This window comes from Vicugna pacos, chromosome 1 (assembly GCF_048564905.1).
Source record: "Vicugna pacos chromosome 1, VicPac4, whole genome shotgun sequence".
Taxonomy (NCBI): domain Eukaryota; kingdom Metazoa; phylum Chordata; class Mammalia; order Artiodactyla; family Camelidae; genus Vicugna; species Vicugna pacos.
The window spans coordinates 89,776,104-89,801,160 of NC_132987.1; the positions used below are offsets into that span (position 1 = coordinate 89,776,104).

Below are 25,057 nucleotides of genomic sequence, written 5' to 3' on the forward strand. Positions count from 1 at the left end.
TTTTATCCCTAGAACCAAGCACAGAGATTTACAGAATGAATGAATGATTATGGAACAATTGTTAGAATAATTTTCTGGCTTAAATTTTTAAATAAAACAGAACACTGTTACAGACTTTCTGCTCTTCTAATGATACCACCAAGTAGCTATTTCCCCATTTTTCTTCTGGTATTAAAAGTACAAATAATTTTTCTGTTAAAAGTAAATTCAAATAATGCAGAAAGTTTTCCTTATACGAAACATTACTACTCAACAAACCACTAAGATGGTTTACTTCCTTTTGCCTGGCACTGTCCATCTTAGACAAGATCTGCTTCTGCTTAACACATTATTCTTTCCATGAGTAGCGGTTAAAAAGCTAGCAAACAATGAAATATTAAGTCAATAAGTGACTTAAAAAACTTTTTAAAAAGTACTTTTGAAAGCCTTAAAAGCATTTTCATATTACAACACTTAAGTTAACAAAGACTACATAGATGAAAGGGGAGAAAATGTCCAAATAGGCACTGAATCAAGAATAGTACTTCTTGCTTACAAATGATGTATTTCTTTCAATACTCATTTTATTTTCCTCAGAAATCAGCAGGGAATCATTGAGACAGTTTTGGTAACTTTCAAAGTATCACATAAAAAATTCTTTGTCATAGACATCTATTATTTTTGTCTATTTAACCAGCTCTCTTTCACACTACCTCATTTGCTTCTTGAGGAAACTGCTTATCCCTCCATTTCTATGGTCCTCCTGGAGCTGCCAATGTAGTATCCTCGTTTCCCCTAGCTGTGGGGTGGGCTTGCCATCAGACAGCCGAAAAATCTCACCATACTCTCCTCAACACAGTGATTAGTCAAGCAGTGGGCACATAACCCTCAGCCAGGCCCAAGTTCCCAAAGTATTTGGGGGATTAGAGGTGAGGGAAGGGGGTTTCTTCTCCCTTGGTTAATAAACTAAACTTAATCCCAAAATTGTCAGCAGATCTAAGAGCTACAATGAAGCCAAAAGAGGAATGTTGGAAAGGAAGACAACAGTTCTAGATGGTATTTTATCCTCTGGATTCAGAAAATCCTCAAACTAGTTCTAGTCCTTGCTTGCTTATCAGATGACTTACTCATCTAATAAATCCCTCAATGCCCTTTATTTTTGTTGTTATTGTTAAAACTAGCTTGGGTAAGATTTGTCAGTTATAATCAAGAAGTCTTCATATTTCCCATATTCATTTAGGCACCATGAAATAATTTTTAAAACAATGGTTGTTTTTTTAAACTACTGTACTCTCACAAATCTAAATAATGTTACATTCTAAACTATTATTCTCTCCCACAATTTTTTTCAGCTTTACTGGGGTACAATTGACAAACAGAAATTGTATATATTTAAAGTATACAACTTGGTATTTTGGTATAGTGAAATGATCACAATTAGGCTGGAGAACACAACCACCACTTCACATAGCTCCTTCCCTACAACTTTAAGTATATACAAGTAAATTTTTAAAGAAACACAATGTACATGCACGCTTTAAAATTTTTATGCATATATATAAATAAAAAAATACAGTTCATATGTATGAAATTTACACAGTCAATATTTAAAAATTCTAAGTGTACAGAGAGGCTTGAACCCTCTCACTCACTAGTCCAGTGCCCCAGTATTAACAACTTTCAATATTTTTAATAGCTGTTGATAATAAACTTTGCCAGTATTTCTTGACTTACCAATTTTAAATATTATCTTTTAACTTTCTGCTGTGATAGAAGAGAATTTAACTCCTTGCACAACCAATTTCATCTTTCCAAAAGTTACTCTGTATTATTCCTCTATTATTTATCCTTGTAACTTTACTTACACCTTTATTTATGGTTTCATGTACTACTGACATTCCATTTTGTAAAATAAGAATTAAAGAATTCAGTGCCTTTGTCCTTCACTTTCAACTCACAACTTCCATCAAACAGTCTTATATTGAAAGGTCAATAATTTCTTCTGTTCTGTAATTATTTTCTGTACTTCAAAAGTTTAGTCAAAAAGCATCATCTGCATGGAGAAAACTAAATAAATAACACTCAGTGTATATCTAAGTAGTATGCTAATGACTCTGTGTCCTATCCTGTTCAGTTTATTTTTAATTTTCCTGGAGTATTTAACTGCTTTTCTATTCCCTTTGCCTTGTCTACTTTTATCACTACTTTAAATGGTTACAAATTCTCAAGGTTAGTTTCAAATCTCCATTTTTACTGGGTATCTCCCTCTTGGAGGTGAACGTCTGCAAAGGCTTACCACTTGGCAGTTGATCCTGGGACTTCTCTTCCCCCATCTTAAGTAAAAGCTACTGTTTCCTAGATCAAAGGTTATCTGGGTCTTCTTTTTTTTTTTTCTTTTTTTTTTTTTTAATCTGGGTCATCTTCTTTTTTTCTAATCTGTTACACCTCATTTTTCTGGAGCACATTCTCTAACAGCTTCCAAAAAAGAGTATGTGTATAACTCAATCTTCTAGGTCCTTACATGCCTGAAGTATTGTTTCCACTCTCACACCTCACTGCTAGTTTGGATGAGCATAAAATTCTACACTGAAAATAATTTCTCTCCAAATCTTTAGAGACACTGATTCATTATATTCTACCACCCACTGTTGGCTGTATGAAGACTGATATCAGCCTGATGTCTGTTCCTCGTTTTTTCTCTCTGGAAGGTGTTCCAGTCTGTTTTTCATTCTTGATTATTTTCAAATTGGGGAATAATGTATTTAGCTAAGTATCTTTTATATTCATTGTGCTGAGCACTTCTGGGGCTCTTTCAGTTTTGAAGTTTATGACTTTTAGTTCTGGGAAATTCTTTTATTATGTCTTCAAAATTTTCCTCCAATGTATATACTCTAAATTCTTTTATTATGTCTTCAAAATTTTCCTCCAATGTATATACTCTAAATTCTTTTCTCTAAATACTCCAAAATTTTCCTCCAATGTATATACTCTAAATTCTTTTCCTGGGACTCCAACTAATTAAATAATGAACCTTCTATATGAAGCCACTGTATCAGTTTTTTCTTTTTTTTCTGACATTCCATCTCTTTGATTCTGTTTTACATTCTGGACTATTTCCTGAACTTTACCTTCCAACTTCCCTACAGAATTTTAAATTTTAACCATATTATTTTCTTAATTTTCCACAAACTCATTTTTGGTATCTCATTATTTCTTTCACATGGCATGATATATTTATGTTTTAATGTCATACATATCTTCTCAACTCTCTCTGAAAATGATAATGATAGATTTTATATTTATCTTCTAACTTTTTGGTTTTCGACATTAACACTAGTTCTTCCAAAATTTTTTTTAGTTTGTTTTCATTGTATTTTTTTTTTTCATGTGAAGTCATTCCTCAAATGTCTGATGATTCTTGAATGCTCATTAATATTTAAGAATAAAGCCATAAGCAGATTAATTGGGAGCCCTATGAGCAAGCATGTCTAGAGTCTGATGATTGGTAAGTTTTCCTTTAGGATAATTAAGTGATTAGCTAGCTGTCTCAAAGAAGAACTCTTAATTGCCAGAATACAAAGGTCACTGCTCCAGTCACTCAATTTCTTTAGAGGAAAAAAAAAAGTAGTAATGCAATTTCCCCAACTTACCCTGGCCCTAAGGTCTAGTGAATGGCCTGAATGGAAAAACTGCAATTAACTCCTTTATCTGTATTCTCCCAAAGTATCTCATTCCCTACTCTCTATTTCATACCTTGCACGTTCAAACTCTACACTTCCTTAGGATTCCAAGGGGAGGGAGGCAGGACAAACAATCTTCCTCCTTTCTTACAAGGTGGAAGATAATTTTGTTTTAAATGCTACCCACAGTTTTAAAAAATGTTTTACAAATAATAAAGTATACACATACATAAATATGAATATATAAAACAAGAGTTTCACAAAATAATACTTATATGAGGCATACTGTGATATTTTCTATTGTATTTTGTAATGTTATTAAATGAATTCACAACCCACTATTGTGATGTGAGTGTAATTTGAGGCGCACACACACATACACACAAAATTAAGTTGTGACTTGCTCTGTCATTTTTCAAAAACCACTCCTCTATCTGTTTTCCTTCCACAAAAAATTGTTGAGATCTTTTTATTCACTGATGACTCTTCTCTTGCCTTTTCACTCTATTTCCCTCTTTTACTTCTTTACTCTTTTAGTAGGATCTACGAGGGCAAAAAGGACAAACACAAGTGCTCAGTTGGTGATCTTTAACTCAAAGTCTTTCACAAATATTTTTAAAAACCAAAGTTTCCTCTTTCTGACCTGATTTAAGGTCCCTCTGCTAACTATGATGGCCTCAATTGCTGTATTCTGGGACTTACATTAAAGTTTGCCAACGCAATCTGGGGAATTAAAAAGGAAAGTGCTAGCAGTGACCCTAAGAGTCTATGTAACAATTTCATTTAACTCTAAAACTAAAAGTAAAATTGTGGTTAAATGTTCAAAATCAAGCCTAAACACTTAAATGAAGAAATGGAAATTTATTTTTCAGAAAAGACTTTAGGAAAGGTTCCTTCTACAAAGAAAATAATCAAAACCAATTCATCAAGAAATATACTTGTATAAATACATCAAGAAAATACTTTCATAAGAAGTAAAGAGTACTTACAAGGCAAGGCTACTCAAAACATACTGTACGTGCTCACATTCATCTGGGAATGATGCACTGGCTGATGTAAAACAGCAAAGTGCAGTCTGAAGAACCTGAAGCTGTGGCAAAGGGACCTGCCATCTTCCAGCATAATCTTCAACCACCTGATAGAGAAGCAATCCAAAAAGTACATCATTAGAGAAAATGTTCTCAACATCTTGAGTTTAAAAATGTGTGTAAAACTTTTTAAAACATTAGTTCAGCATGAACAGAAATGATTTAGGAGGGAGAAAAAGTTCTTCATTGCTTAGTTTCATGGAGTGCATCTGAAAATAAAATGAACTATTATCTTTGAAAATGTGAAAAATATAGTATATGAATGACCATACTTTTCAACTGTCAAATCTTTACCAAATATTGTAAAAAATACCTTCACATCCCATATCTAATTTTTGTCAAAATACCAATTACTAAATATTAAAATAGCTAGACAGCAGAATATAGTAATAAAGAAAATTAGAAATGAGCATGCATTATCATCATTATTATGTGCAAGACTGAACTCTAAACATTATAGCAACAAATGAGTATTAAAGATATGTTGGTGTGATGTTCTGATTATAAAAGTTTAAACTATACCATATTATGGAGAAAATAATCCAGAATATAATGCCTGGGCTCTGTCACTTAATTCATTTTATAATTTGGGTAGGTCATTTTCCTTCTCTATGCATTAGTTCCCCCACCATAAAATGGATATAATAATGCCTACTTTGCAGAGTTACTCTGAAGCTAAACTGGGATGATTTATGAGAAAACATTTTAGAAATATCAAGTCCTATAAAATGTTAATTATGATCTCTTGTATGCAAAACCACTATATTAAAACATTATATTACATTTTATAAATTCATCTTATAAAATAGGTTGGAAACTATGGCCTGGAGGCCATATTTGGCTTGCCACCCATTTCTGTATGACCTACAAGCTAAGAATGGATGTTACATTTTCAAATGGTTAAAAATAACATTTTGTGATTTATGAAAATCGTATGAAATTCAAATTTCAATGTTCACAGAGTCTTACTGGAACATAGCCAGGATCACCCATTTAGGTATTATCTATGGCTGCTTTCCTGCAACAACAGGTTGAGCAGTTATAACAGAAATCATAAGGCTCACAAAGCCCAAAATATTTAATATCTGCCCCCTTACAGAAGAAGTTTGCCAACTCCTGATCTAAAAGCTGGTAAAACTAGAGCAGAGTTAAAAAGCCAAGAACATTCAGACTCAAGAATTTTTCATATTATTTGCTTCCTGTTGGAGACAATTTTCCATGAGTCTCTTGTATTTCCGTTTTTTTTTAAAGAGGCCCTGACTGCCTTCACCCTTTCAAAGGTGTTTACAGGAAACAGCCTTGAAAAACAGAAATGATGTCTCTCCCCAAAGCAGTGAGCCTGTTTACTGTCTGTCCAGTATACTCATGATGATGTCTCACTCTGGAGCAAAGATCAGGCAGATATGCTTGCAGACCATTATAAAAGATTAGGACTCCCTAACCTTGGGGTTCCTTAGCTGTGACACAAATTTACTATGCACCTGGGCCATTCACATCACCTTTGTGAGACTTGAAAGGCAAAGGGAATCATATGAACTTGAAGCTCATGCTGCTTGCTATGCCGTGAGTAACAAAGTCTATCATCTCTGACCCAGGAGTTTTACGTCTTCAGCCAGCATCTGGGAAAATGTGGTAATCTACCTCAGATAGAACTCCAAGCCTTTCATGGTTCTTTGACAATTCCAAATTGCAGTATCAGATGGCCAGCATGTCTCCAATGTTTCTAAGAACATGTAAGTATGACTAAAAAAGAAAGCTAGAGGGTGATATCTCTGTGAACTTGTATCCCTTCCGTATCTAGCAGAACTCACTACCTGGGAAGTAAAAATGACTGCTGTGAAAATGCCAAGTAGGACAAACTTTAACAACCACCACAAGCAAAAAAGAAGAATGTTAGGTAACGTTGGATAATGTTAAAGCCAGTGGTTCCCTGGCTTTAAATGCTCTCTTCACTGAAGTGTTTGACTATCTCTATGCCTCTTTTTGGCCCCTACAACACAATTTTGGTACTACATAAAAAACAGGTACCTGACAGTCTCACATTTCTTCCTATGTTCAGTCCCAAATAGTTTGCCCTAATACATTTCCACTTACAACTTAATTTACTTCCTGCTTATAGGCTGGGTTTATATCCTTAGAAGGATATCCTTATATCCTTCCTTCTGTTCTCATTACAGCTTCCCTCATTCACCAAGATTCAGCTGTTAATACCCTGCCTGATTCAGTTCAGCCTAAACCTAACATAATAAAAGTATTTGTAGGCAATGCCTCCAACAGGTTTGCCACAATACCCTTGAAAAGACATAAACAAGACTGGCTGAAATATACATAGAGTTGTCCCTCATTATCTGTGGAGGATTGGTTCCAGGATCTTGCCATATCAAAATCTGCAAATGCTCTAGTCCTTTAAAAAACAGTGTATTTGCAGATAACCTACAGACATCCTCCCATATACTTTAAATCATCTCTAGATTACTTATAATACCTAATACAATGCAAATACAATGTAAATAGTTGCTATAGCACAGCAAATTCAAGTGTTGTGTTTTGGAACTTTCTGGAATTTTTTTTCCAAATTATTTTTGACCAATAGTTGGTTGAATCTAAAGGTATGAAACTGACAGACAGGGAGGGTTGACTGTATCTTCTTAAGTATAAGAAATCACAAGTTACAATGACAATAAACAGTAGCTTAATGTCATGCCAGACACTAATAATTCACTATAAATCTATAACATTCACTATAACATTATTTCTCTTTTAAATATTGTCCTTAAAATATGTAAAAGTATACATGATATTGTCTTTTTGCTTTTCTTCTTCTGCACTATATAACTGCTATTGTAAACACACAGCTAATGAGAGCTAACACAGGACATCATAATCTGAATGTGCTCTACCAGGCCCTTGTGCAATAAGCAACAAATCTTACATTTCTTTGTCTTTAGTATTCTAGTAAGCAACAGTCCTTACAGTTACTATACAAAGAATTACTGTATAAAGAATCAGATCCGTAAGAACGTTAAAATACATCATCCAAATTACTACAGACTGAAATGTGTCCCCTTAAAATTCAAGTTTTGAAGTCGTAATCATCAGTGTGACTGTATCTGGAGATAGGACTTTAAGGAAGTAATTAAGATTAAATGATGTCATAAGGAAGGGGTCCTAATCAGATAGTATGATGGCCTTATAAGAAGAGGAAGAATGCTCAATATTGCTAATTATCAGAGAAAAGCAAATCAAAACTACAATAAGGTATCACCTCACACCAGTCAGAATGGCCATCATTCAAAAGTTCACAAACAATAAATGCTGGAGAGGCTATGGAGAAAAGGGAACCCTCCTATGCTGCTATAGGATGTAGGGTTTGGTAGAGCTGCTATGGAAAACAGCATGGAGATTCCTCAAAAGACTAAAAATAGATTTACCATATGACCCACCAATCCCACTCCTGGGCATACAACCAGAGGGAACCTTAATTCAAAAAGATGCATGCACCCCAATGTTCATAATAGCACTATTTACAATATCCAAGAGAAGGAAGCAACTTAAATGTCCATCAACAGATGACTGGATAAAGAAGTTTGGTATATTTATACAATGGAATACTACTCAGTCATAAAAATAATAAAATAATACCATTTGCAGCAACATGGATGGACCTGGAGATACTCATTCTAATTGAAGCAAGCCAGAAAGAGAAAGAAAAATATCACATATTTATATAGTATATATAATTTACATGTGGCATCTGAAAAAAAAAGACAAATGAACTTATTTACAAAATAGAAAGACTCACAGACCTAGAAAACAAACTTATGGTTACTGGGGGGAAGGGAGTAGGAAGGGATAAATTGGGAGTTCAAGATTTGCAGATACTAACTAATACATATAAAATAGATAAACAATAAGTTCATACTGTATAGTACAGGGAACTATATACAATATCTTGCAGTAACTTATGGTGAAAAAGAATATGAAAATGAATACATGTATGTTCATGTATGACTGAAGCATTATGCTGTACACCAGAAATTGACACAACATTGTAAACTGACTAGACTTCAATAAAATATATAAAAAAGGAGAAGAAGAAGAGAGCTCTATCTCTCCACACACATGTACTGAGAGGGAAGGCCATGGTGAGGCCACAGATTGTTATCAACTTTCATTATTTCAAACACCTCACAGATCACAGATGTCAGTCAAGCTGTTCACTAATATTAATTTCATTACTTGTTTACAATGAATCTGCTCACCTTTAAAATCTGATGAATAAACCAAAAGCCACAACACAATTTACCTTCCATTCTTAAAGCTTCAAAAAATGGGTGTAATACATGCCAATCTATGCACTGAATATATGTTAATCTCCTAAGTACCTAAAATAAACACTGTATGAAACATTAAGTTAGTCTTCTCTCCCCACCTTTCAGTATGATATTGTTCATTTGTAAGATAGCTATATATACTATAAAGTATAATATATATGTATTTCCTAAGCTCTGTACATTGAGAGAGCCTAGGAGCAATGTCACCTCAGTAGCAATAACATACTTGGGGCACAAGTCTTGATTTCTAAACACTAGTCTATAAAATGAGGAACTGGGGCTCTTCAATCACAAGGAACTTGGGCTGTTCATGTCCTCCTGTAGCCGGGATAGAGCAAGGAAAATAACAAGATAAAACTGGAACATTTTGTAGTGCTAGGAAGTAAGGAAATGTTGAAATAATGATGGGATATAAAAACACAGGAGCCAACCTGAAGGCACTCCTAGCAGCTAAAGTTAGAACAAATATTCTGGGCAACAAAATAGATGACAGTATTGGATTTAAGCCATGGAACCAGATAACTATCCATGAGTCCATACTGATAAAAGTAAACAATCAAATTCTTCAGTAAAAGTTAGAGATGAGACAGCTCTTCCTCATAATAGAATACTAATTAATAAATACAGAAGGAAAGAGAGAAAGAGGAATCACCATTAGGCAAATACTGTACACAGTAATGAATGCTGCAAATAAGAATCATGGATTAACGCTAATATTAGTGGGTGAAAAGTTTGAGTAGATGCAGGATTCGCAGTCTCAAAGTATCTCCACCAAGACAGTTATTAACTACAAACAGAAATATAGTGACTTTAGAGTGGAGAAACCCCACAGACACAAACTTAACCAAGCTATACCAAGATATGTATTACCAGTAAGTAACAAAGCATACCATCATCACAAATCCCTTGATATGATGCCCCAAGAAAGACAACAGCATTTTTGTGGTACTTTTGCAAAAAATGCATACTCATTCCTAGCATGAGAAATCTTCAGACAAACACAAACTGCAGGATATTCTACAAAAAAAAAAAACCTGATCAGTATTTTTCAAACATGTCAAGGTCATGAGAGACAAGGAAAAACTGACAGAATGGGAGATACTAAGGAGAAATAACAATTAAATACAATGTGAGATCAGAAATAACATCCTGGAACAGAAAAAAAGCATTGGTGGAAAAACTGATAAATTTCTAGTAAGGTCTGTAATTTAGTGAATATTATACAATGTTACTTTCCTGATCTTGATCACTGTACTCTGCTGTGTAAGTATAAAATTAGTTCAGTTTTTAAAAGTTTAAAAACAAAATTATTTTGCTCCAATCTTTTCCCTCAAATTTTAATGTTCTCATTTATTTTCTGGATGCTATTTTATAACATAAACACAATTCCACATTTTCCTTGCTAGTTACCTAACTACATACCAAGATTTACCCTTGCCTATGCTTATTATTTTAGAGTCAGACAGAAAAATAGAGCAGGTAGACTGGCAGCACTAGGGAAAGAATATAGGTTTTGGATCAGACAGACTTGGCTTTGTCATTTAATAGCTGCATAGCCTTAACAAAATTATTAAACTTCTCAGTCTCAGTTTCTGGCAAAATGAATTTAATATTACCTTAATCATAGAGCTATTGAAGAACCAAGATAATATTAAAATCTAGGATAATTCCTGGCACATAACAAACAGCTATTATTACTAGTGCACTTTGTTTGAAGAAAATGGCAAGGTAAGCTAACTTTGGTGACTATTTTATTACATCAGTATGAAATGGTTAATTATTTGTTTCTAGATGTGACTAATTATGATAAATTTTACTCACTTTTAGGAAGCAGACAGGCCTCTCCCAGATAAAATCTTTCCAAAAGCTACTACTGGGATTCAACTATTTAATTCAATATTCATTGATATGTGAAGTATATCCTAGATAGAACAATATAAATAAAATACTTCATGCCTGAACAGACACCTGAGTTTTTTTTTTTTAAGTTTTCCATTGAGAATGAAGATAAAGAAAAGCTCTATTCAGAAAAAAAAACAGTCACTGTCATTTGACTTTTTTCCATCAGGATAATCATGCAATGAAAATCTAAAATTAAAGTCATTTTTTAAAAAGCCCACCAAACTCACTTAGAAATAGATTCTAATAAGTTAAAAATTGTTTGCAATCTGCAGAAGGACATAATCTTCAGTAGTAAGCAAACTAAAACCCAGTTATTTGGTTGGGGGTGGGGGCGACTCATAAAAGCATATTGTTTGTTCAGCTTACTACTCCTTAAGTTGATATTTCTGCAACATTAAGGCATTTAATAGGTCCTGTGAATGTAGTAAGACTAAACTTTTCATAAAATGGAAGATGGTATAAGCATCTCAAATCTTAATATTCCCTATCACCTTAGTGTTAAACATAAATCCTCAGGAGTGTCTATAAAGCTACCAACCACAGCAGAAACATCCATTACAATATCACTCCCAAAAAGCTTTCATCCCCTTCTTGAGTTTTCTGCATCCAAATGGAGTGAGGCAGACCAGGGTCCTGAGTCCTCACTTCAGGACCCAACTTTCCTCTTAAGCAGGTCCAAAGGTAAGCAGTAGGCTCATTTTAAAGGCTATAGATACATTTTAATATCTGTCAATTTTTCATTTGATTCCAGACTCACTAGGGAGAGTAATATATTAAATGTTTCCCTCATAAACATTGAAACTGGCACATAGACAAGAGAACCCCAAAATATATGGAAATGTCTATGAATATCAAATGAAAATGTGAGGTGAACAAACCTCTTCATTTGCCTGCAGCTGGTGTCATCTATAGATGTGTGTCTACATGATAATGTCTTAACTAGCATGGGCTATGCAGAACTCTGCATCTGACTTCAATTTAGCATGGCCTCTAAGGCAAAAGAAATAAAAGTAGAAATAAACAAAGGAGACCTAAATAAACTTAAAAGCATTTGCACAGCAAAGGAAACCATTAACAAAAGGGAAAAACCTATGGAATGGGAGAAAATATTTGCAAATGATACAACTGACAAAGGGTTAATATCCAAAACATAGGAACAGCTCATACAACTCAATATCAAAACAAAACAAACCCCAATCCAATTCAAAAAAAGAGCAGAAGACCTGAATAGACATTCTTCCAAAGAACACATACAATGGCTTACAAGCATATGAAAAGATGCTCAACATCGTTATTAGAGAAATGCAAATCAAAACAACAATGAGGTATCACCTCACACATGACAGAATGGCTATCATCAAAACGTCTAGGATATGGAGGAAAGGGAACCTTCGTGCATTGCTGGGAATGTAAACTGGTGCAGCCACTGTGGAAAACAGTATGGATGTTCCTTAAAAAACTAAGAATAGAACTACCATATGACCCCGGAATTCTACTCCTGGGTATATATCCAGAAAAAAACTTTCGAAAACATTAACTCAAAGCGATACATGCACCCCAATGTTTCATAGCAGTACTATTTACATTAGCCAACACATGGAAGAATCCCAAGTGCCCATCAACAGACAACTGGATTAAGATGTGGTGTATATATACACAATGGAATATTAGTCAGCCTTAAAAAAACTGCCATTTGTAGCAACATGGATGGAACTATGGAATATTATGCTTAGTGAAATAAACCAAACAGAGAAAGATAAATACTAAATGATATCACTTTCTTGTGGAATCTAAAAAAAAAAATACCTATGAATGTATGTGCAAAACAGAAACACTGAACAGATATAAAAAACAAACTTGTGGTTACCAAAGTAGAGATGAAAGTGGGGAGGAACAGATTAGGAGCACGGGATTAACAGGTATAAACCACTATATATATAAGAGGTTAGCAAGAAGGATATACTGTATAGCTCAGGGAATTATACCCATTATCTTGTGGTAGCCTATAACGGAATATAACCTGCAAAAATACTGAATCACTATGCTGTACATCTGAAACTAACACAATATTGTAAACTAGCTGTACTTCAATTAAAAAAAAAAACTAGCAGGCTTGGCCACAGATGGTATTGCAAATGTGGCTGAGGCATTGATTATATTATTGAATTTTTTTAAATGTCATTTAGTCATGAAAGTTTTTTAGATATTAGTAGGTAAAAATCTTGTTTCTTCCTTCTGTCTGATTTCTCGACAAAGACTCCAAGCCAGAGGATTAAACTGAAAAGCTGGTTAAGTTCCATATGGGTCTTAGAACACTAGTATGTGAATGTCTAGTCTTTAAACTGTTAATATTAGTCCTAGATCAGTGGACTTAATTTTGTCCCTCTCCATCTTAATTTTGTTCTCAAAGGGTAGCCCTTATATTGAAGAGACTTGTCCAAAGGCTTCTAGAGTCATTGTCATAATCTGGTCTCAAGTTAACTTCAGGGACTGATAATGTACATAAATTTAATCAAAGCTGTAGATGTCAAGATTTTATCTGTGTTTAATGAAGATGGCCAGTGGATTTTACCAAGTGCAGAAAATAAAGATGGGTCAAGGTTCCTTTAGAGCATAAACCATTTTCCTAGGCTCAGGCAGAAGAAAAACTCAATGGAATTATTATGGTATTAATACAAATCCAAAGGCCAAAAAGTAAAAAAAAAGTCCTATGCCTCAAACACTAACTTTAGGTACCATGTTGTTCTGTCTCAAGAAGAACTAAATTTGTTTTAAAAATATGATACACTTCCAATTAAAATAACAGTGGAAGAGTTAAAAAAAAAAGAGGGGGGGCGTCATGTTATGATGGAAAAAGAGAAGAACTTCCTTAAGATAAAGTTCAATCTTAGAAGCTGAACTAAACAGAGAGGAAATATATATATCAGAACTATGTGTTCTTAAAGATGGAATTGGGGGAAAAATGTATTTCAGTTGTTACTCATTAGAAAGGGTGACTGGCTCCAAAGGCATCTAATAGAGGAATAGCTGGTAATAGTGTGATGGAAATCTCAGTGTATCAGACTGGAAATCCAACTATGGCAAGGTGGTCTTTTAAAGAAATAGAAAGTACATAAGAGCAAGTGAAAAACCACACTATGAGGTTGTTATATGGTAACATAAAATCTGTAAAGATTTGAAAGGTTAGAGAAAAAAAAAAGCTAAGAGATTATCTTTAAATACCTGAAACATTTTCAGTATATTTCAAATTATTAGTTATTACAGATGACAATGTATGGGATGGCACAGTGTCACCAAAAAAAGTGCCTCAGGAACTCAAAGTTAGGCCTCAGGTAGTGGATAAAGAAAAGCATAACTGCAGAAAGACAAAATAGGAGGTCAGATCTAGGTTTGATGTTGAGTTGGTAAGATTTTCTTCAATTGGGGAAGTGAGAGTAGGCAAAATCTGTCTGATAATGAATGTTTTTTGATAAACTCAGAATTCCTTGACTTTAATCTCTGATTTATGGGAGATATTAGAAGAGATAACTGAAACATAATAAAACCTACATCCAAAAGCAAAGCGAAAGGGAAAGGAAAACAGGAGGGGGCCACCTTATGAATAGGTTAAAATATAAACAAAAACAGAAACCAAGAATGTTTATCTGAAACAGTGTATCCTACTATTGCTGAAAGGAACATGATACAAAAAGGAATGTTTACACTGCTAATGAAATAGAACAAATTATGGAAGGCCCAGAATAGTCACACGCAGAATAAAAAAAAAAGGGTCTAGAGGAGCAAGTAGTAGAAGGGATATTGTTTTCACTGGGCTTCTCTAAGTGCAGACATCAGAAAAATTAAAAGTAGCTTTATTTCAGGTAGCCATTTATGGTTATTATCCAAATACAAATATGGGGACAGTGTAGAAGCTGTGCTGTAGCACAGGAATACTAGGACAACACAAACAAAAATGGAAATTAAAAGCTTTTAATAAGGAAGAAATCTAAAGGAAGAAACATCATTATGACCTGGTGCCTAAGAGCTGTCATCCATGGAAATTTATAAATTCTGCAAGACAGAAATTCAGATACAACTTTCAAGTAGAAATGTTCAGGTTAAGTGCTTGCATCCTTCAAAACAAAATATCGTTAAGCATACAGTCGCAAAACCACTTGCATTTTCCCAGGAAAACTTTACAAGTTATAGTCACTGGTAGTTGCTGTAACTGACTGGCACCCAACCAAAACTGACCTGGTACCCAGTTTTTTATGCACCCATCTTCCCTGTAATATCCATCTTTAGTGATATCAATAAATCCTACTGGCGAAAGTACAATGAGCCAACTGTACCATGTACTAATTTCAAGGAATTATCAATGTTTCTAAATTTAATGAGTGTTGGTGGGGTAGAGTGTTAAGTGTTTGCCCTACTGACCTTCTAGATTTTTTTAAAAAAGTAAGATTGGAGGTTAAATAATTCTCCTTTTGAGGTGCAGAAGAAGCCACTCCCAATCAGAGGAGACACCCTAGCTACAGCCCCTGAAAAACCCTCAGGCCTGACCATACAGGCACTCTCACTCTGATTAAGCAGTATTCCAGGAAGGAAGCATTTGGGACCTTAACCTCTTTGGACTCTAGACTTTAATTTTTCTTTGTGAATTTGACAATGGGAGACAACTCATTTGATCCAACTGAAGTGTTTATGGCTGACAAAACAAAGGCAAATTGGCAGGAGAGTAATTACTAAAGTTGAAGGAGGGAGCAAAAACACTAGGGTGGCTGAAGGTAAGCAGCGGACACAAAGAGCAATAGGAGACAAGTCAAAGAGCTAGACAGGGGTTGGATCATGAAGCCCTGCAGTCCACTGTAAGAATGTTGGTTTTCATACTGAGATAGAAAAGCATGGAAGTTTTAGAATAGACCTCACTCTTATCTCTTTAAAAGGATCAGTTTGGCCGTGTGGAAAAAAAAACTGAGAAAAATTGGAAGCAGGGAGATAAAACTGTCCAGGGGAAAGATGACTACGGCTTGAATGAAGGTCATAACAGTGGTTGCAGTAGTCGGATATGCCTTTTCTCCCTTACTGCATGATTCAGTTCCTTGAGGGCAGGGGTTGTGATCTTTTTTCCTCCTTAAATAATCATTAGGATGAAGCTTCCCACATAGTACACTGCCAATTTTTTTCTTTTAGGAATGCCTTCTACAACACTTTTATGTATCTAGATCTATGTCTATTAAAATAATTAAAGAAAATTCAACTGATTGATACTAAGAGAAAGTAAGTTGTATACACACTGTCAGATACATGCAGCATTTTATGAGTACCTATTAAGTTACAAGCACTTAATAATTGAAGTTAAGTTCAGAATATAAAAGAAAGGACACAGAATCTCAAGAGTTAAAGGATAAAATGGCTTCAGTTAATACAGAACTTTTTAAAGAAACTATAAATAGAATAATTTCTAATTTTTTTCAAAAAATCAGAGTTAAAGAGCTGAAAAATAAAAGTTAAGTTCCATAAAAGCATAAAGGGAAGCAAAAATTGCATATTCACTCTTTATAAACACAGTGAAATGTAGGAAATCAAAATGATAAGAAAGGATGAATGAGTTTTAAGATTATCTTAGTTCTATCATATTTTTTATAACTTTCTCCCCTCTTGATTATAAGTTATGTACACACACTGTAGTAAATCTGGATAATATATTTTTAAAAAATCATCATTATCTGCCCACATATAACCACTATTAACATCTTGGTATAGTGCTCTTTTCTTGCTGTGTGACTTAGGGTTAGTTGTTTAACCTCTCTGAGTCTCATTTGTGTCATTCATAAAATGAAGATTAAAAACAGTACCTATCTCACAGGGGTATTGAAAGAATAAGTACAAAACTAAGAAAGGGACTTATATATTTTTTCCGAAAGGGCCAGAAAGCACCTTATGGGCCATACATTCTCCATCTCAACTTTTCAACCCTGCTGTTACATCATGAAAAGAATGGGCATACTCCAATAAAGTTTTATTTGCAAAAGCAGGTGGTGCTGCTTGTGTACCAATGGCTTACATCAAAGGTTCATAATCTGTTGGTGTGTTTGGATAGTTGTGGGATGTGTTTGTTTAGCAAGTTTTGAAATTCTTAAGAGAATCTGATAAAAACAAAAGACAAAAAACCTTAGACCTGCTCACCAAAGAAATAAGAACACAACCTTTTCGTAAATAATTTCAGAGTTCACAGACTTCCTGAAGTACACAAATGATTTCCATGGATTACCATCAAGAAATCCCAATCCTAGTGAAACAGCTCATTTGATTTTTCTATATAACACTTTGCCCCTCTAAAATACATATGTTGAGTACAGTGAGAATGGACTATATTCAAATTGTGTAATCCTGCTACAAACAAATTGTTCCACCTAACTTTTTTGTCATTGTATTTTATTTTCCTAGGTCATTACAGTCACTGAAAACATCATTTTTTTAAAGCTGAATGATATTTTAATTTATGAGGGTTGAAAAGTGTTCAACTGTTTTAAACGTTCTGGTTGCTTTTCCATTTTCAACTCATTCCTTTCATTAATTACATTTAATGCTATGATGAATCACTTTATATCCAAATTTATACTTCCTCAGAAATTAATGCTGTAAGTCAAAATGTACAAATTATTTTTAATGTTTCTAATATATTTTGATGAATTACGGTTCAGAAAGGTATTGTAATTTTTGCTCTCACCAACTGAAAATGAGATGTCTTTTTTACCACACCCACATGCACATAGAATATAAATCTTAAACTTTACTAATGAGTTCTATAACCTGAGAGATCTTTGGCAAGAGTTTTCAAAGCTTGGTAAAAGGTAAAGTCGAAAAATGCACATCCACTGTACTCTTGGTTAGTAAGGTTTCAAGATACTCAAGGTTAAATTTAAATTATACAGAGAAACGGAAACCTTAGAATTTAAGATAAGTACCTAAAATATATTCCATACCCTCCAACCTTCAAAACACAAGGTAATAACATAAAGTAACTGTCTGCAATCATCATAACACTTGCATTTTAAGAATAATCACTATGGTGACCCACTGCTTCAGAGAGAGGTATATCCCACGCAGGTTGAGAGAAAAATAAGAGTTGAGAATCACTTCTCATTGAACTTCTGATAGCTTAAGTTCGATTTTTTTTCTCTGTTACATTTATGAACATCTTTAGTTTCTGCTGCCTTGAATCTTTTTAAATCACTGCTTTACTCAGTCAGTAACTGCTTAAACATGCTGTAGTATATATCAAGACATATGCACAGATGCTGTAACAGATACCAAATGCATGTTCATAGATACAATGTGTGTATATTGAAATGGCTAAGTACACAGGGCCCTTGACAGACTAGCCAGGATTCCAATCTGACTTAATCGAGCTTTTTAATCTCTCTTGGTCTTTCTTAGTTTCCTAATCTGTAAAATGAAAATAATGGCACATATCTTGTGGGGTAGTGGATTGAATGAGATAAAACAGGTAAAAGACTTATCACAGTACCTGATACATGGAAAACACTCAAAATTATGAGTTTACACATACAAGAGCACTCCAAAAAAATAAGTAAATCTTCCAGATACTAAAAACATAACACATACACATCAAATCATTAGCAACAGTGACTACTGGATATTTATAATATTTTAACTTTAGGGTAATCAAAACAGATACGGGCTAATTTTTGGTAAACTCTAATTATAGAAAGACATATTAATAAATTGTATACATTAATATTTTACTGGGGTATCATATATACCCATACATATGCATACATATTTTTAAGGTACATAGAACAATGGTATACACCTAACTGTTAATATCTAGTGATATGACCACTTCTCTTCCTCTCACAACTCTGTACCATTTTATAACAAATGGAGCCAGAAAATGAGGATGTCCCTTTCTTTCTCAAAGTTAACTAACTGATAAATTACAATATATCACTCAACCCTGAATGAATATAACTAATCATGTTCTTCATGCCTTCACCTATACAGATAAGTACTGTGGAACAAAAGTACAGACTAGTGGTCACTCTGCACTCAAAATCAGCAAACTCAAATTGTTCTGTAAATCAACTCAATCCACCTCTCTAAGAAGCTACCACTTTAGACCTCTTTTCACCTTAAATCTACAACCACCCCCATGTACTCTGAACAGATGAACTTTCTACCTACTCCAAAGCTCCTATACAAAGCAACTACTCCATTTGTGCTTTGAATCTTGTCCTTCCTTCCCTTTTTGGAGTCTTACTTTCTGGATTGTCCCTCCATTCTTTTGTAGATTTATCTCTTCCTTTCAAATGAATCATTCTCATCGGATGTTAAACATGCCAAATTCTCAACAATTTAGAAAAAAATATCCTCACCTTCAATCCACAAATATTCAATCCAGTTTCCACCCATATCTTTCCATCTCCTTTGTAAGTTATCTATACTACTGTTTCTATTTCTTTGCTTCCTACTCCTCAAACTACTTAAGTCTGGCTCCTACATCAAAACAACACTGCTTAAAGTCACCAAAGACCTCCATGTTAATTCAATGGTTGGATCTCAATAGATTCCGATGCCAGTTACCATCACTCTATCCTGAAACATTCTCATCCCTTGTTTTCTGTGACACCATAGTTTCCCAGTTTTCTTGAAGCTTTTTAACTAATTCTTCTCAGACTTCGTTTGAAGACTCAATCTTTCCTACCTGGCCATTTAACCAAAGTTTCTGAAGCTTCTTTTCCCCTTCTTTTCTCTCTCTATATTATCTCCCAATGTGAGTTCATTCATATGCATGACTTCAAATGCCATCCATACAGCTATGATGACCAGACCTCACTTCTGAGTTCAGGATTATGTGAATCCAGCCATCTTTAAGATCTCTCTGTGGATGAGGAAAGGCACTTTAAATTCAACATGTTCAAACTAAACCAAGGAATCTCAGCCAAGTTCAACTTGCCCAAGAATGCAATAATTGATAAGCCTTTTATTGGCCTGCATTTTATAGTAATATATACCTTTCCTTCATAGAACTGATCAAAATGATAGCTTTACACAAAAATAGGGACAATGCCTGTTTGCTTATCACTATATGCCCAGTGCCTTATACAGTCATTCATCTGAATCTGGGAGATTGGTTCCAAGACCACCCCCTAAATCCGCCAATCCTGTACAGATATCAAAATCTGCAGGTGCTCAAGTCTCTCATATAAAATGGTGTAGTATCTGCATATAATCTACATACATCCTCCTTTACACTTTAAATCATCTCTAGATTACTTAAATACCTAATACAATGTAAATACTATGTAAATAATTGTTAGTGTACAGCAAATTCAAGCTTTGCTTTTTGGAACTTTCTGGACTTTTCTCCCCCAATATTTTCCATCTCCAGTTGTTGAACTCGGGGCTGCAGAACCTGTGGATATGGAAAGCCAACTGCATAAACCCTAACATCAATGACCCTTTTTTTCCTACTGTTTAAATGGAAAGCTGTTCAGCTATTTTCACATTTATTTCTGCTTTGGAGAATTGAGGGTATTAAGTGGTTGGTACAAGAATGTCAATGGAGTAGCCTTTAAGATCGACCAGATCGACCTCCTCTCATATTTAGTTGACACCAAGTGTTCCACCATGGCTCTAACCAGGTGAGACTGAGTGGGTCTCATCCTAGAGAGCAGAACCATACTGAATAGAGTGTGAATAGAGAAATGATGAACTGACCTGTCAGAGAAACAGGGAGTTAAAAAAATCAATGTGATATATATTACATGAAAGCTGAAGGTTACCTTGTATTAGATTCATTTGAAATTACAAATCTTAAAAATACTCTCCAATTCAGACTAGATACTACTGTAACTGATCTACAACATAACTAGAATTAATATTTAGTTAAATAAACTACCCTAGATTTTAAATGGCCTAATATTCTTATCACTGCATTTTAAATGGCATATTAATTGATCATATTTTATTGATATTTTATTTTTTCAAATATCTCACTAGACACACATTTTACCATAGCTTTCTTAAATGTAATTTAAAGTTCTCTTTTTTGCTTTTGTTTGTAATTGCTAAGGTATAGTTTAGCACATTTTGGCAGGAAAATCAAAAAGATTCCATGCCAAAAATAACAGTACAACTGGTGCCTTACTTCTGTTTGGCAGAATTTCAAAATAATGGTATCACTAAAAAACTTAAAAACAATGAACTTCATTTAAAAATATTTTCTCCTACCATTTTATCTACATAATTAAAATAGAGATAAATTTTTAAGTCAATGTGATGAGTTGTTATTAGAAAGCAGTAATGACATATATCTTAATCCAAGACTGTGTAAAAAGAAATTATGTAAGTTTAGTATCTCATCCATTAACCTAAAATGACTTCCATAATCTCACTTAACCAATTCACTTTAAAAAAAAAAAACAAACATTTCACATATTTTTGGGAAACAAGTTAAAATTTCATCATGCTCAAAATAATCTTGCATTTATTCACAGAAAATAATCTGTAAAAACGGAAAGAAAAAATGTGGTTTTTATATTTTATTCTTCCTCTCATTATAAAGGTAGTAGTTTAATCAAGAAAATGTAAAAGAATAAATATATGTAAAGAAAAAAACAGCTATGAACATATCACTAATAAAGTATCCACTGTTAATAACTTTGCATATTTCTTTTCAGTCTTTTTTATTTACAAAAGTGAAATCATCTGTCCTTTGTATCTTTTCAGTAGTTATTATACCAGGACTAGTTTCGCATATGAATAAATATTCTTTATTCTTTAAAAACATGATCGTTAAGAGAACACAGGATTCCATCATATGTAACAATTCCCCTAACTTTGATCATTAGGTTATTTTCAATAATTTTCTATTTCAAATAATGTCATTATGAACAATTAGTACCATTCAATTCTGAAAGTCAACCTAAAAAAAGAATAAACAACAACAAAGCATTTAGCTCCCCAAATACAGCCATCAATATCTAGGGTTCACTTTGCTTTCCCCAATCATAATAAATAAGTTCATGACTTTCCATGGTAGTCAACTTCTATGAATACCGGAAATGTCCCAAATCTGTCAAATTTTGAAAACCATTTTTAGAAAGCTAAAATTTTAATTTGCAATGTATTAATAAAAAGAATTTTGTGAAAAGGAACATATAAAGTAAGTTCATTCAATGAAACTAATTCCAGCTCTGAATACTCATTACAAAGTGGATCAGGAAGTAGCATACTCTTTTTCAAAAGTAAATAAATCACTATGAATTAGTTTTAATACTTGTCTTTTTATAATCTTTCATATCCACTATTCTTTATTGAGTTGAAAAACTTAACTTGAGACTTCTAGCTAAATGTAGCAGACTGAACACACAATTACTTCTGCTCCCACTTGAAAACTCCACTAAAATAACAGTAAAGATATTTTTGTTTTAAAAGGTCTAAACCCACATGGAGGAAAACAATGACAAAGGATCGATGATAGCATTTAGGTAGTTATTATTTAGAAAGGAGGGAAGGAGTTCAAAAATAAGCTGATTTGTGTTGAAGAACCCCAGAAAATCTCAGGAATCTGAAATGCCACATATTTCTTAAAGTGGAGGTGAAAGCAGAGTCAAAGACAGAAAGATCAGTTGAAAACCTCCCCCAGATTCCCTCCCCTATTAGATCAATGAAAATTCCCAATTCTCTGGAGAAGCTGAATAAGACTCAGAAATAATGGGGCAAGGGAGGAAGGGGTTAGAGGGAAGGAAGAAAGGAGATACAGAACACAGTGGGTAAAATCAAAGTGTACATACTGAACAGGGAGATGGTAAGGTAGTCCTCACCTCGGTCAACTGGGCTAACTGATTATATCTAAAAGTAGGGGAAAAAAGTCATTTATAAACATGAAGGTAAATATCATAATTGCTAAAAAGAGTTGCAAGTGATTGCCTCTGGTGAACATATGGGGAAGGAAAGGGACAGAGTGCAACTGTTACTTTTATTATAAGCTGTGGCAAAATAGAAAAAAAGAAACAAAATAAAAACCACACAAAAAAAAGGTTGCCTCTATAATATCCACTCATTCTACTTTCCTTATTAATAGAATCATAGACATGTTAATCAGGGAAAAAATATTTTTTGAAGTTTCTAACATTCTTTTCAGATGGTGATAGCTAACAAAATGGAAATGGAAGTTACTGAGTAGGATTGAGGGCAAGATGTTTTTGGCTTATTCTGCTACATGGAACTCAGATGTGATGGCTGACACTCCAGCAACTATTTTGGATCATGAGGCAAACTTGAGCTAAGAAGATAAGGATGACTGATTAGAAAGAGTAAATGATGGTACAATGATGATAAAGCTACTACATCATCCCTTTACTATCCATTCAAAACTATTCACATGAAAAATAAATGTGTAGTATTGTTTAAGCTATTTAAGTCAGGTCTCTAGAAGCAGCAAAATGCAATCCCTGACATTTAAGTCTTACAATATGACTTTTTAAACCAAGTACATATAAAACACATACAAAAATTAAAAGTAAATCAAAAAAAATTCCAGTGAATAACAAAAACAGTAAAAATGTATAATTATACCCTAAAAAACTAAAGAAACTATAAATATTATGTAAAATGTTATATCAAGACTAAGAGATAAGTGTTACATTTTCCTAAAACAATTAAATTTTAATTTCTTTAAAGTAAGAGGCATTAGCACATATTTTATAAAATCATAAGGTGAACCCTTTTTCTGTTAGTGTCTCTTAGGTACTGTGCCTGGTACACAGTAGCTGCATAAAATTATTTGAGGATCATTGAATAATTTTTTTAAAGACATGAAGTATCCACTAAGAGTTCCAAAGTAAGGATATAGCAAGGTTTCTCAACTTCGGCACTACTGATATTTTGGACCAGATTAATTCTTTGCTGTTAGGGCAGCCCTGTGCACTGTAGGGTGTTCAACAGCATCTCTGGCCTCTACCCACTAGATCCTACTAGCAACCCCTCAATTAAGACAATCAAAAATATCTCCAGACATTGCCCAATGTCCCCTGCAGGAAATAAAATTTGAAAAAAAAAATATATATGGTTGTTTTTGGAAATCATTTAGTGCTCTGTCAGCAACATTTGGCTTTCCTAGTTAAATAACAAAATTTTAGAATTATAACATTTCTAAATTATCTCTACAGTTTACTGAGGGATACAAACTATAAGTGACCTACAGATTAGAGTATCCCTAACATCCCTCTTAAACCTTCAGAGGATTTCACATGAGAGAAATATTAATAGCATCTATCTATTTAAGCCTATCTATGTGCTAGGTACAGTACTGAGCACTTCATGTTTATTCTCTCATTTTATACTCATGACATCCTCATGGGATGGCTATTAACCCCACCACAATAAAAAACAACTTTAAAGTCTATTTTAATCAACATATCGAAGTGCTCCCAGAAATACTTACTTATCACGCACTATATTCATTCTGGCTCTGAGCTAAGAAGAAGGTATCTTTACTTGCTTAATTTACAATTTATGATAAAAAAATTTCTATTTTCAATATATCTAGCAACAAAATTAGGTTGAATTATCACAACCCTCAGGAACTGAGGAAACGTTCTTAGCACCTAACAAGTCAGAGAAATAATAATTACTTGACTGTTCCTTGAAGTATTTTTTACACTGTGGCATAATGCAAGAGTACTTTTTCAATTTTTCGTACATGATTCCCTGAGTACTTCCAGTAACTTTTTCTCTTCTATACAACTTGACCAAACAAACAAAAAAAATCACTTAACAATTATCTGAGGATTTATAACTACCATCTGTCTTTTAGTAGAAATTGAAGGCTGGGATCAAAATCCCAGCTTGTTCATCTGACAAGTTAACTTGTTCAGGCCTCAATTTCAACTATGTTACTTGCATAACAAGGCCTATCCGAAGGCCTTAAGAGTTAGTAGGTCCTCAATAAAAATTACATTCCCCTTCCTTTCATCCTCAAATTAAATATTAGCTAAGGGTCAATTCTATTTAAGCATTTGTTGCAGGTCTACTAATAAGAGTGAAGAGAGGATATGATGGA

General features: G+C 33.8%; 1 protein-coding gene and 1 long non-coding RNA gene across 4 annotated transcripts in view; one reads left to right on the forward strand and one right to left on the reverse strand.

The window, feature by feature from the left end:
- Positions 1-11,046, forward strand: part of LOC116277672 (uncharacterized) — a 73,914-nt gene extending 62,868 nt beyond the window's left edge. The window contains exons 4-5 of one of the 2 annotated variants that reach the window (XR_012075599.1): positions 6,343-6,480; positions 10,909-11,046. This is a non-coding gene — a long non-coding RNA (uncharacterized lncRNA). Of the gene's footprint in view, positions 1-4,531; positions 4,655-6,342; positions 6,481-10,908 lie in introns of those variants that run through there. The other variant, XR_012075609.1, reaches the window with a different exon arrangement.
- ZNF654 (zinc finger protein 654) overlaps positions 1-25,057 on the reverse strand; it is an 83,558-nt gene that overhangs the window by 55,390 nt on the left and 3,111 nt on the right. For both annotated transcript variants that reach the window (XM_072967315.1, XM_072967308.1), the window contains exon 2: positions 4,649-4,794. In XM_072967315.1, the coding sequence (XP_072823416.1) occupies positions 4,649-4,794 (146 nt within the window). The remainder of the gene's footprint in view (positions 1-4,648; positions 4,795-25,057) is intronic.